Genomic DNA, 12244 nt, shown 5'->3' on the forward strand with positions numbered 1-12244 from the left:
ACCGGGCACATAACGCACCTTTAACAACTAAAAACCAAGTTGATGAACAAAGAGTCCGTAAAGAGACCATTCTCAACTTGGTCGGGCGGTGAACGACGAGTTCTCAATGAACCACTGCCAACCGAATAAGACAAAAACCAAGGTGATTAACGGAGAGTTCCAAAAGGAACCATTGTCAACTTGGTCAGGCGGTGACTGACGAGTTCTCAATGAACCACTACCGCCCGGATAAGACAAAGTCCACAGTTGATGAACAAAGAGTTCCAAAAGGAAACACTGTCAACTTGGTCGTATGATAAACGGACAGTTCTTAATGAACCACTGCCGCTTGGATAAACTAAAACCCAGATTAAGCGAAAAATCCCTAACAAGAAAGTCGCTCTAAACTCGATCGTTCAAAGAACGACGTGTTTTGCAAACAAACCATGACTGCGTGATAACAAAAAACAACAAAGATTTCAAAACAAGTATGGGTTAAAATAATCATGACTTATCAAACAACATTTCAAAACGAAATGCAATATTGTTCCTAAAACCATGTCATTGTCGACGGTCACAAAACAAATAAAGTTGCGAAAGACAAAGCGGAACCATTGTATTTCAAAGTAAGATCGGGGTATATAATAAAATGTATCAATGGGCCGGTATAGCAAACACTGTCAAAACCTAAAATATTTGCCGCCCGGCCATAATGCAAAGAATGACTTAACAAAAAATGTCTAAACAAGTTCCTTCCCCCAAACTTATCACCTAAGCTATTTACTCGACACCCGCGCCCTCATCATCACCCTCCACTGACTCCCCCTCTTCAGTAGTCGGCTCCTCTGCAGCCGGCAATGCATCTTCAATCGGTGACTCCTCCTGCTGGACCATCTCACCACCAATGACCTCTTTCTCTATGTCAAAACCTGCGGAGTACTGATCGGTTACCCCAAACAGAAAGGATGCCTGATGCAGAGCTTTATTAAAACCTTCCTCGTGCTCGAACACAACCGCGACGTTTAGCTCGGCGATCTTCTCATTCGCTTGCTCAAGTCTGCTCGTGAGGGCCTTGTTCTCTGCGCTTAGCTCTTTCTCCCTCTCAGTATGCTTAATGGCTGCCACGTTCAACTGGCCACATTCCTCAACTAGGTGGTTGCTCCTAGCTCGAGCATCCCATAATCGCTCGGTGGTCTCACCTAGTTGCCGCCTAGCCTCGTTTAGGTAAAGCTGAAGATCAATTTGTTTCTTTTCATATCCCTCATTGGCGATTCGTAGCGCCTCGACCTCGGTACAAAGATCGGTGCAGATATTCTTTTCAACGATTAACTCCGCCTAGACATGCTCAGCACCTCGACAGTCGGCAAATCCCAAAGGTACCACACCAGCATAGATGTCGGGGCGGACATCTCCAACATTGCGTTAGTCAATTCAGCCTCGGAGAAAGGCTCCACGACCGCCCATTGGGTAGAGTTCATGTGAAAGTTAGTCCTATGACTAACATTGAACTCAGTGTTGAACACTCCGTTAGGGAGCGGCCGGGGGACACTCCCTTCCCTTTCAGTTCTTCTTGGAAGAAGACTTATCCCCTTCCTTGTGAGCCTTCCTTTTCCTTTCCAAAATGGCCGAAGCCGCAACAACCTCCGATGACTATTCAAGAAAGATCAAGGCAGAATTCTGAGGAACGTTGACTGGAGAGGCTCCTGCAACCCCCACAATAATGACGTTCAGGTGAATTTTCGTAGTCACGGGCGCTCGGATAGTTGGCGGCGGACGGGGATCGCTCCTACAACCACTGAACCCTCCTCTGTGACAATAACTCAAAGAAGAATGATGTAAATTACTATGTGTTGCATTTCAATTAACATAGACGATGAATAGTAAATGACAAAATGAGGCTTATTTCCTTTAACCTTAAATCTTTGCAAAAATGGTTGTTTGTTTTCAGGTGGTATTGCTTCCCATGTTGGCCAAGACTTTAGAAATTGTTGTTTAATAGAACTTGTGTTGGCCTGAGAAGCAACTCTAGATGGCAGAAATCAGCATATAAATACATCAAAGTCATTTCAATTAATGATAACTTAAACAATTAATGTCAAAGAAATTACTAACAAACTTGGTTCGGTATTACCCTCGACCAAAAGGTTCAATCATCGGTCGATCAATAGCAGCACGGTCAACACCATCATCACCAGCCGAATCCTGATCAGCAGATGGTGGGGGATGATCATCAGCGTCGATATGGAGGATGAGGAGGGTATAAAAGAAGGATTTATAGGTGTCCCAAGAAATGTAGGTGAGGGAAGACTAGTAGGATCTGGTGTGAGTTGTACAACAAGGTCTGTTGTGGATAAAACAACAAGGTCTGGTGGGGGATGAAGAGGAGGGTGTGGTGTGGAAAGAACATGATGGCCTGCAGCATGTAAGGGTCCAGCATCCATTGTAATGCGGGCATGTAGGGACCCAACAGATGTAAGAACCCTTATTATATATTTTGGTTTCCGTTTCCTCTTAGGTTTTGTTATGGCCTTACCTTTATCAGGACGTGATGGTCGCTCTCTTGTCATTATTGCAATATAATTGTTGTCAACGAAATGAAATTAAATGATTTACTCATGGCACAAAAGATAAATATCCATTACCTTTCAAAATGAAGTGAATGAGGAGTTTACTATCCATTACTTTTTAGCATCCTATACAATACATCATTTCCTAGCCTTAACATCATATCGTGCTCTACGATTTTCATCTTGAGTCCACTCAGAAACGTTTTTCAAAACAGTGTTTCCATTCACAATTTGAGTGGGTTCATATGGACCGTTTAGAGTTGCATCCCAAACTCTTTTATCCACGGATTCAAGAAAGATTTTCATCCTAATTTTCCAAAAAGCATAGTTTTCTCCAGCAAATAGTGGTGGTTTATTTTGGATGCACCTTCACCAAAGGTTTGAAAATTGAAAGTCATTTTCCAAGATCAATCGATTTAATGAAAACAGTAATTGACTAATTTTTCAAATATTTTATGAAAACCAATTCTGATCCCAATTGTTAAAAAAGAATGTCTCAATTTCTCACACCAAGAGGGGGGAGGTGAATTGGTGAAGTATAAAATTTAAAACTTTCAAAATCTTTTTCACCAAAAGTGATGCCTTTATAACTTTCTTGAAACGTAAGGTAAAAGATTTTGCTTATGTAGCGGAAATTAAATCGATTGAGTACAGTAAGAAGTCAACTGAATAAAAGAGTGTAGAGATAAAAAGATCAAACGCTGAGTTTTTATACTGGTTCGGCCAAGCCTACATCCAGTGTCCATCCAACCACAGGAAGTCAATGCACTATAATGATCAAGGTTTTTACAAGGCTTTTATAGCGACCTCACGTCAAAAATATAAAACACCACTCTAACCCTCTAATCAAAATATAGGCAGTATACAAACAAACTAGCAGCAAGAATCCCCTCTCCTGTAGTCCAAACCCTTTGAGCCACCCTCAAAGTCAAGAACACAGTACATTTTTCTTCCTATAATCACAACAGGGAACCTCAATCCAATCTTCACAAGATTGTAGCCTCTGGTCTCTCAGTTACACCAAATGTGCAGATATGATCAGACTTTGTACGTGCAGTTAACATGCTCTTCAAGAATCCACAAGTAGATGATCACCACAGTCACTTCTTGCTTCTTGGAGCTCTTTCTCTCTTTCTGTAAGAATGCACTTTCTGCAAAAGATATCACAAATAGTTAGATTCACAAAAGTTCTTACAAAAAACAAATTTGCGTCAATTTATAGATAAACACAACTCTGACGCATTTTAATCGACTAAGCTACTAATGCAGTCGAATATAGCAATTTTGTTATTGCAGTTAGCAGCAATCAATGCAGTTAATTGAATGTACAATTAATGCAATCGAATTTCATTTAATGCTTGGTCAACATATTTAAAAATATAGTCGTTGTGACAGTTATATCAAGCATTAACAGTTATTCAAAACATAACAAACTCAGTCGAATGCAACATGCATGTAATCGACTTTATAACAGAGTAAAACAGTTTTGAAAACTTTTCTCTTTGAAAAACTCTCACAGCACACTTGAAAAAGTTTGTACAAAGGCACGAGTCTTAATCGACTCACCCCATAATGAAATCGACTTAAAACTGTTGTTTTGCCACACAATTTAAGTTCAATAAAAGTGCTTGTGGTTTTTCTTTTCCAAAAACATGTGTCATGCATTCATGTATAAAATCACATATATAAAACAGTGAAATGAAATGAACAACACAAACAACACAATCATGTTCTAAAAAATGCATATAACATGTAAGCATAAAACATGTAACACCAAATGCATGTGTGTTATTAATTATGTGTTGTCATCATCAAAAACTCATATATCACTGAGATTGTGGGTTCAACAAAACCAGTGCTCCCCCTATCAACAATCTCAACATTTCAGATTCGCGAACAAATGCTTAATTCTGGCCACGAGTGGAAGGTACCAAACTACTTTCAAAGCAGAACAACTCTTTTATGAGTGACCACTATCTTCACTATTGTTTTTTGACTTGTGTTGTGATAACCCACATTTCGGAAACTTTGTCATAACTTCATACTCATTCCTATATAATATGCAATCGTTCGAACATGCATGTATCCGTTTATACTCCATACCCATCGGAGAAAGAATTTTTTTTGCATCATAATTACGAGTGGGTAATGTATTTCCATCTAGAAGCATTTCATTCAACAACGACAACAATTCTGTAAAACTTTTATCAGTCCATCCATTAGTCGCCTTTAAATTTATGAGTCTTAACACCGTTGACAACCGTGTGAACTTAGTTGAACCGACATACAAAGGATTCTCTGCATCAGTGGACATCATTTCATGCACATGCGCTTGGGCAAAAGCTTTTGCGCCAACATCGTAGATCATGTCCTCTAAATTGTCTTCTTCCGATCGATCTTCCATATCCATTGTGGAATCGAATACATTTTCAGTTGGAGAGACAATTGGAAAGTCTATTAATTCGTCGTGCCATATCCATATTGTATAACTTCGTACGAAACCATCACAGATAAGATGTTCCCTAATATCGGTTGCGTTCAACTTCCTCACATTCAAATAGTTGACACATGGACATCTAAACTTCTCTCATCATCACTTGTACTCGCATTACGTTGCGCAAACTGTATAAATTCTTCTACCCATCTCTCGTACTCAACACGGATGCGTGGTGAATTAATCCAATTACGATCCGTATGCATATTTACTGAAATTGTTTACACAATTTTAATAATCTTGAATGATCGCTTTGATCGTTTTTGTATTCAAGGTGTGACCCTATCCCATTCAAGAAGATTCACTTTTTTTAGTTTATTAAACACATAAATTTTAAACAACATATCTAAAATTTTACGAAATTTTGCCAGCATTTCACATTAGTCTTTAGGTTAAACGAAATGAAAGTGATTATAAATCACAATCAAATATGTACCTGAAGATCAATACAAAACACAACTGCAAATTTTCATGAAATTTAAGACATGCATATTAAAATTTATATGTATTAATAAACTATGAAAAAGTTATTAGTCTTCTTAAATTGTCCAACCAAACAATTCAAGATTCAATACTTGTAAATTATTATTACTATCTCCTCTCTATTCATTTTTTAAAAGGTACATTTGTTCAAAAAAACCTGGAGATAGTCAATAATTTTTGTATTGAATCTCAAACGGGAAACTAAGGCTAATTCAAAACAATAATATATATTCAAACAAACAAATAATTACATATGCAACATGCAATATATTCAATCAAACAAGTGAGAATCATACACCGATAGTTATAAGAACTTAATTAACATCTAATTCTCTTTAGATGTTTAGAACAAATAAGATGTCCACCAATGTTTTTTCTTTAATGCATCCATTATTAGACGCACAACATATAGTAATTTAATTTAGATTAAATATAGGGTTATATTGATGAAAAGTAATTTTAGTGTCTTACTTATCTTAAATTTGTTCAAAGGTTAAACTGTAGTGGAGGATTGATTTTTCCAATTGCATGCCATTAACAACTTGATTAACTTCACAAGGCCATTACGTTGATGTGGGTTGTCCAGCCACCATTACACAGATACTACCCTAACATCGTTTTATTGACTATATATCTAAATTACTTAGATTTTAATGTAAAAAATATATCAAGTACATCTAAATCAATTACTACATATAATTTTCAACCAATATATCAATTAAAATATCAATCAAATACAAACAAGGATAGAGAAGGTTTGAACAACTTACCATGATGGGAAACACCAACGACTGCGAAGGTAGTAAGGGCGACGACGGCAGTAGCGGCAACGAAGGTGACAACACCAAGGACGAAGGCGTCACCCAAAAACTAAACGAATCGTAGCGGAGCGGCGGCGACGAAGGCAGCACCCACAAAATAAAGGACTCACGGCGGCGATGGTGGTAAAGCAACACTTGGGGAGAACAACGTTGCAACAGGTCTCGCAACAAATGGATGCACCCAATGTGGAGAGGAAGTCGTCGTAGAGGATGAAGAGGAAGAGACCGCGAGAAATGGAGGAAGAGGAAGGCTGGCCTCGAGAAATGATGCATTGTAGAGAAGAGAGAAAACAGAGGTTCAGCGGGAAGAAGCACAGTGAAAGGAACTTCTTTTGCGAGAGGGGGAAAATAAATCAAGCTACTGCCTCAAGTATTCACTTAACTGAGGTAATACACAACTTACTGCCTCGATTAGTTACTTAAACGATCCTTAAATGTTTAACCGAATGGCAATTTTGAAAATAAGTAGAACCTATAAGCTTCGGTTCTCTAGTAAAACGAAGCAAATAGCTTATGGCATCGGTTCCCCTAGAACCAAAGCAGTCTCTGCTTATATTAAATGATTTTTAAACGTTTGACAAAGGGAATTTAAAATCTTCACAGTCAGAGTTTGCAGGTTTGGCAGTACATACTGCCTCAGTTTGGTTATTAACCAAAGCAGTAGGCCCGTTCTGAAAAAGGTGGCAGAGTAAAAGTCTGACTTGAAAAAGAGACAGGGCCTTGGGCAGGGTATAGGCATCGGTTACTCCTAGAACCAAGGTAATAGCCTCTTTCTGAAAAAGGTGGCAGATGAAAAGTCTGTCTTGCAGAAGAGAGAGGTGCCTTGGGCAAGGGTATAGGCATCAATTACTCTTAAAACCGAGGCAATATTACCTTTCCGCTTCGGTTCCCTTTGAACCGATATATATAACTTCGCTATTATTACATAAATGTCATCGCGTTTTTATATGCTTCGATTTTTATACAACTGAAGCGCATAGGACGTGTTGGAAAACAATTCTTTTACTAGTGTTACAAGACCACACATGTTAATATCCAAAAACTTTTAATGAATTCTAATTGAAAGATGGTGAAATATCAATTTTATGCAAGATAATCTAACCAGATAAGTGTTAAAACATATGTAAATTATAGGTAAAATAAGCACTTTTCAATATTAAATTTGTTAACTCAAGTGATTATTTAGCACTTATTTTCACTATGTTTATGAGACCTAAAATGGATTATATTTATAAGTATACATGATTTATAGGCACTAACTTAAATATAATTGTTAGATATAGTTAACGTACTATTAGATATAATTAATTATTATATTATTTGCTAATTTTAAATGTAAAGGATTACACTAATAACTTTATATTTTCTATATAAATGCATAATTCTATATATGTTCTCAATACACATCATATATTCATCCCATTTTTTTTTTCTTTTATTTTAACAATTCCAAATTTCTAGACGTTTTCCTAAATCGTGACGCTAAGTAGCCTCCAACCTTAAGCCATTTTGGATGTAAAGATTGCATTTAATAACTTTGTCTAGAAATATTCACCATAGCTAAGCTGCATGAGCAAGAAGGAAGTTCCCCTTCAGCTCATCTCGTACGTGTATCATTGACCGTTGGATCTCGGTCTCTATCATCTCTCTCATATCAACAGCATTTACGCAATTTTAACACAATTTTTGTAAATAACCATTTGTCCAAAATCAACTGTGCTTGAGGACACAGACGGCATGCCCGAGTTTCGTTTCCTCCGCTGTTAAAGAATCAAAATATTACCAACACACCACCGGTGATGGTGATGGTGATGGTTTAACAAAATGTCACAGGAAAGGAAAGAACGAAGATTTATATTTAGGTGAAAAAAATCAGTGGAATGTATGATACAATACATCGAACTCAGTCACATACTTTAGCAGTCAAATTTTGTGTGCACACGTGAAACTGGCGCAGCATAGTTACTGAAGACAACTTCCAGCGTGGATAAAGTATTCAAAGAACCCTCCCTTTAATTCCCATTGCTCATCTTCTCTAGGAAAGGTTCATTCACACAGCTACAAGGAAATTTATTCTAGTTGTTTTTCTTTGTCCGAGACTTTGTTGTTTACATCGGAAACTTTAGACATTATTGTATCTGAGTCAGTTGGGAAGGACTCGATTTAATAAGGTAGTATCAGCAAAGTGTACAAAGAAACTGAGTAAGAGAAAATGAAAGGGAAGATCAGAGAATTTATAGATTCGGCATCCTCATCGGTGTTCTCAAACACAAACGCGCTTCAGCAGCGCCTCCAGTTCATTCTGCAGAACCGTCATGAGAGGTGGGTGTATGCCATATTCTGGCAAGCCACCAAAGACAGCGACTCCCGTCTCACACTGGAATATGGGGATGGCTTATTCATGGGCGGAAAGGGAAGAGAGGGAACGGAAGTCAGAATGTCGGAGGAGCAAACGAGGAACAACGTGAACGACATCGAATGGTTCTACAGGGTGTCGCAAACTCGATCGTATGCCGCCGGGGACGGTGTGGTGGGGTGTGCCTTCGGCTCGGGGGTGGATGTTTGGTTGAGCGGAGTAAAGCAGTTTGAAGTGAACGAGTGTGACGAGAGAGTGGGGGAAGCAAGGAGGCATGGGATCCAGACATTAGTGTGCGTGTCGGTGGCACGAGGGATCCTTGAACTGGGTTCGGATGAGGTTCTAAAGCTGGATTATGGGGTTCTGCAAATGGTGAAATCGGTGTTGGAGGAGCGGGAGAGTGGGAGTGAGAATCCGGTGAGCAAGCAGTGGGTGGTTCCCGGCAAGGAGGAAGAAACAGAGAGGAGAAGAGAGTTGGAGGGATCGTCGACGGACTCTTCAGGGCCTTCTGATCATGATGCAGAAGGCAACAACAACAATGTTCCCATGATGGGAAGAAGGGTGGGGAGGGTACGTGAGGCGCTTCCCGTAAATCACGTAGAGGCCGAGAGGCAGCGGCGAGAGAAGCTGAATCAGAGATTCTATGCTCTTCGCTCCGCTGTCCCAAACGTGTCCAAGATGGACAAGGCCTCCCTGCTTTCGGACGCCGTTGATTATATCAATGAACTGAAGGTCAAAATCGGCAGCCTCCAGGCTGCTTTCCAGGCCAAGCAGGAAGCTCCGGCAGAGCAGGTCCAACCCCAATCCATTCCCGCACCCTCCTCTGCAACTACTGACATGAGAGTGGAAGTTCAGATCTTGGGGTCCGAGGCCATGATAAGGGTCCAGAGCCTGAACGTTAACCACCCCTCTGCTCGGCTCATGGATGCTCTCAGGGACGTCAATTTGCAAGTTCTTCATGCCACAATCTCCAACATCAAAGAGATGATGCTGCAAGACGTCGTCGTCAGAGTTCCCCATGACCTCACCACCCAAGAGGCCCTCCAAACTGCTATTATGCACAGACTTTGACATCTTCGCTCAACCTATATATCATCATCATCATAATCCATTACTCCTTTCTCTGCAGCTGCTTCGCATTTGGAAAGTCATTCTCACATTTTTTCTTTTACCTTTTCGATTTCCATATCATCCTTCTAGTGTTTATGAATGTTCAAACAGAGTAAATCAGATGTGCCAACTCTTTTTCCTTCTCTCCTTGCATAATCGAGTATATCTATTTTAGCTACACACCAAATTCTTCATCCTTTATCCTTTACCGTGTTATTTTGGGCCTACCACTTTATTTCCACACCTAGGGAAGTAACATGTTCCTTTCCATATGAAAATGTAATTTAGTTATTAAAAAAAATTATAAAAAAATACGACAGTTAAAGGGTAGAATAATAAATAGATAATAGATTTAAAAGTATATTGGATGGCAAAATTGTTGGTCTATCACACAGTACCAATGAGATATGAGTCCAACTATATAGGAATTGACATCACTCTCTATTCAAAACCTTAAGGCTATGAGTTAATGGGTCTTTCTTATATAGTAGGGTGTGCTCTACTTTGTCCTTTTTATCCAATGTGGGACTTAGACTCACATTTGGATTCTCAATAGTCTCCCCCTCAAGGGTGAGTCCCTTCCACATAGGTACATTTTCCCTAAGAAGACTTGCGGTTCTGATACCACTGTTGGGTCTATCACTGTTGGGTCTATCACGGGGGAGGTTCACCAAGACACAATACCAATGAGATATGAGTCCAACCATATAAGGGATTGACACCACTCTCTACCTAAAACTTTAAGGCAATGGGTTAATGGATCTTTCACCTTTATATAGCACTCTACTTTCTCATTTCTCTCCAATGTGGGGCTTAGACTCACTTGGATTCCCAACAAAAATAAGGTGATCTATTTCCATAACCAATAAGCTTTGGTGTCACCTGTACTGGATAACAAAATTAATTGTTGTTTCGGTGGAATTGGTCCGAGAATCAGCTTTCCTTCCTTGCTCTGCTCTCTTTTGATCTTCAATCCTCTCCGAGAACGCGATCCACTCCAATGGGTTGTTGACCTGCAGAAGACACTCCGGCACTCAAGTCAGATATGTTTTATAAAGAGGTCTATATTTTATTAGGATAGAAAAAGATCCCTTTACCTGGGCCTTAACCCTATATTTATAGGACTTATGGCAATCAAGTTCATTAATTCATATTTGATATTGCAATAAATCCAATAATACTTGCTAATATACTTGCTAATTGTCCATTAATACCGTATTCTTGTGCAATATGATTGTCAATCACTTATAAATAGCTTATATTCGCCTTTAATATGGCCATTAAACGTATTAATTGACCATTAATGATATTTACCTTTGCTGATTAGTTTGTCTGACATTCGGTCGTTTGTCAGGTATAGTACATTAAGCCCCCCAAGCCCCGAGCAGTTGTTTGCAGGTGCGAAGGGGTTTAAATACTTCAGACGAATTTAAAGTGGCGGGAAAGAGTGATTACCCTTTTGAATCACCGGGCCGTGTGTTGTGGTTTGAGACCGAATGGCCGAATACTTGTGACCGTTCGGTTGAGAGGGATTTTCCTCTCGGTCTTTGACTTCAGCTTTGATGAGAGGGATTTACCTCTCGGCCAAGAGGGATTTACCTCTTGGTCTTTAATTTCAACTAGAGGAGTTTATCTCTCGGCCGAGTGGGATTTACCGCTCGGTCTTTGTCTTCAATCTTGACAAGAGGGATTTACCTCTTGGTCTTTAACTTCAACGAGAGGAGTTTACCTCTCGGCCAAGTGGGATTTACCGCTCGATCTTTGTCTTCAATCTTGACGAGAGGGATTTACTTATCGGCCAAGAGGGATTTACCTCTTGGTCTTTAATTTCAATGAGAGGAGTTTACCTCTCGGCCGAGTGGGATTTACCGCTCGGTCTTTGTCTTCAAACTCTTCCTGAGAGACTTTTTCGTTGAATAAGAACTTTAACAATGACATTAATAAAGTTTTGGATGCTTCTCCTCAGTTTATAAATCCATAGACCAATCGTTCACGATGACGACTTGGACTGCGGCTATAGCTCTGCCTTCGATCGTCCTTCTAATACGTCCGCTTGGGACTTCTTCGCAAATATCCTTCTCTGGGGAGGCTATTTTTACTCACAAAAGTATGAGTTAAACAAAATAAAAATTATACTTTATAAATTATAATAAAAAGTATTGGAACCTGACAAGGTTGGATGTAGAGCTGAGCGTTCTTGAAAGTTCTCAAAACAAAAGTCATGCCTTTAGAAATTATGGAATTTGTACTCTTGTTGCAAAACCTGATATTGATCCAAGGTAGCAATGTCGAGGCCGAGCGCACGTCTACACGTCTAGTTCCTCGTGGTTTCGTGGGGATGTCCTTCGGCCCCACAGTTGGCGCCAAAATGTTTCGGTGGAATTGATCCGAGAATCGGTCGTCCTTCCTTGCTCTGCTCTCTTTTGATCTTCAA

At 39.5% G+C, this 12244-nt stretch overlaps 1 protein-coding gene across 1 annotated transcript; it reads left to right on the forward strand.

The window, feature by feature from the left end:
- The first annotated feature begins 8552 nt into the window (after positions 1-8552).
- LOC124831247 (transcription factor bHLH14-like) lies at positions 8553-10040 on the forward strand. The gene has a single exon (XM_047305173.2). The coding sequence runs from the start codon at positions 8557-8559 to the stop codon at positions 9769-9771; it is 1215 nt and encodes a 404-aa protein (XP_047161129.1). The 5' UTR covers positions 8553-8556; the 3' UTR covers positions 9772-10040.
- Positions 10041-12244: the final 2204 nt, after the last annotated feature.

The sequence above is a fragment of the Vigna umbellata genome, chromosome 7, assembly GCF_029865625.1.
Source record: "Vigna umbellata cultivar VRB3 chromosome 7, Vumbellata_1.0, whole genome shotgun sequence".
NCBI lineage: Eukaryota > Viridiplantae > Streptophyta > Magnoliopsida > Fabales > Fabaceae > Vigna > Vigna umbellata.

Coding starts and splice junctions, on each gene's coding strand:
- LOC124831247 (XM_047305173.2), top strand. CDS start 8,557: ATGAAAGGGAAGATCAGAGAATTTATAGATTCGGCATCCTCATCGGTG.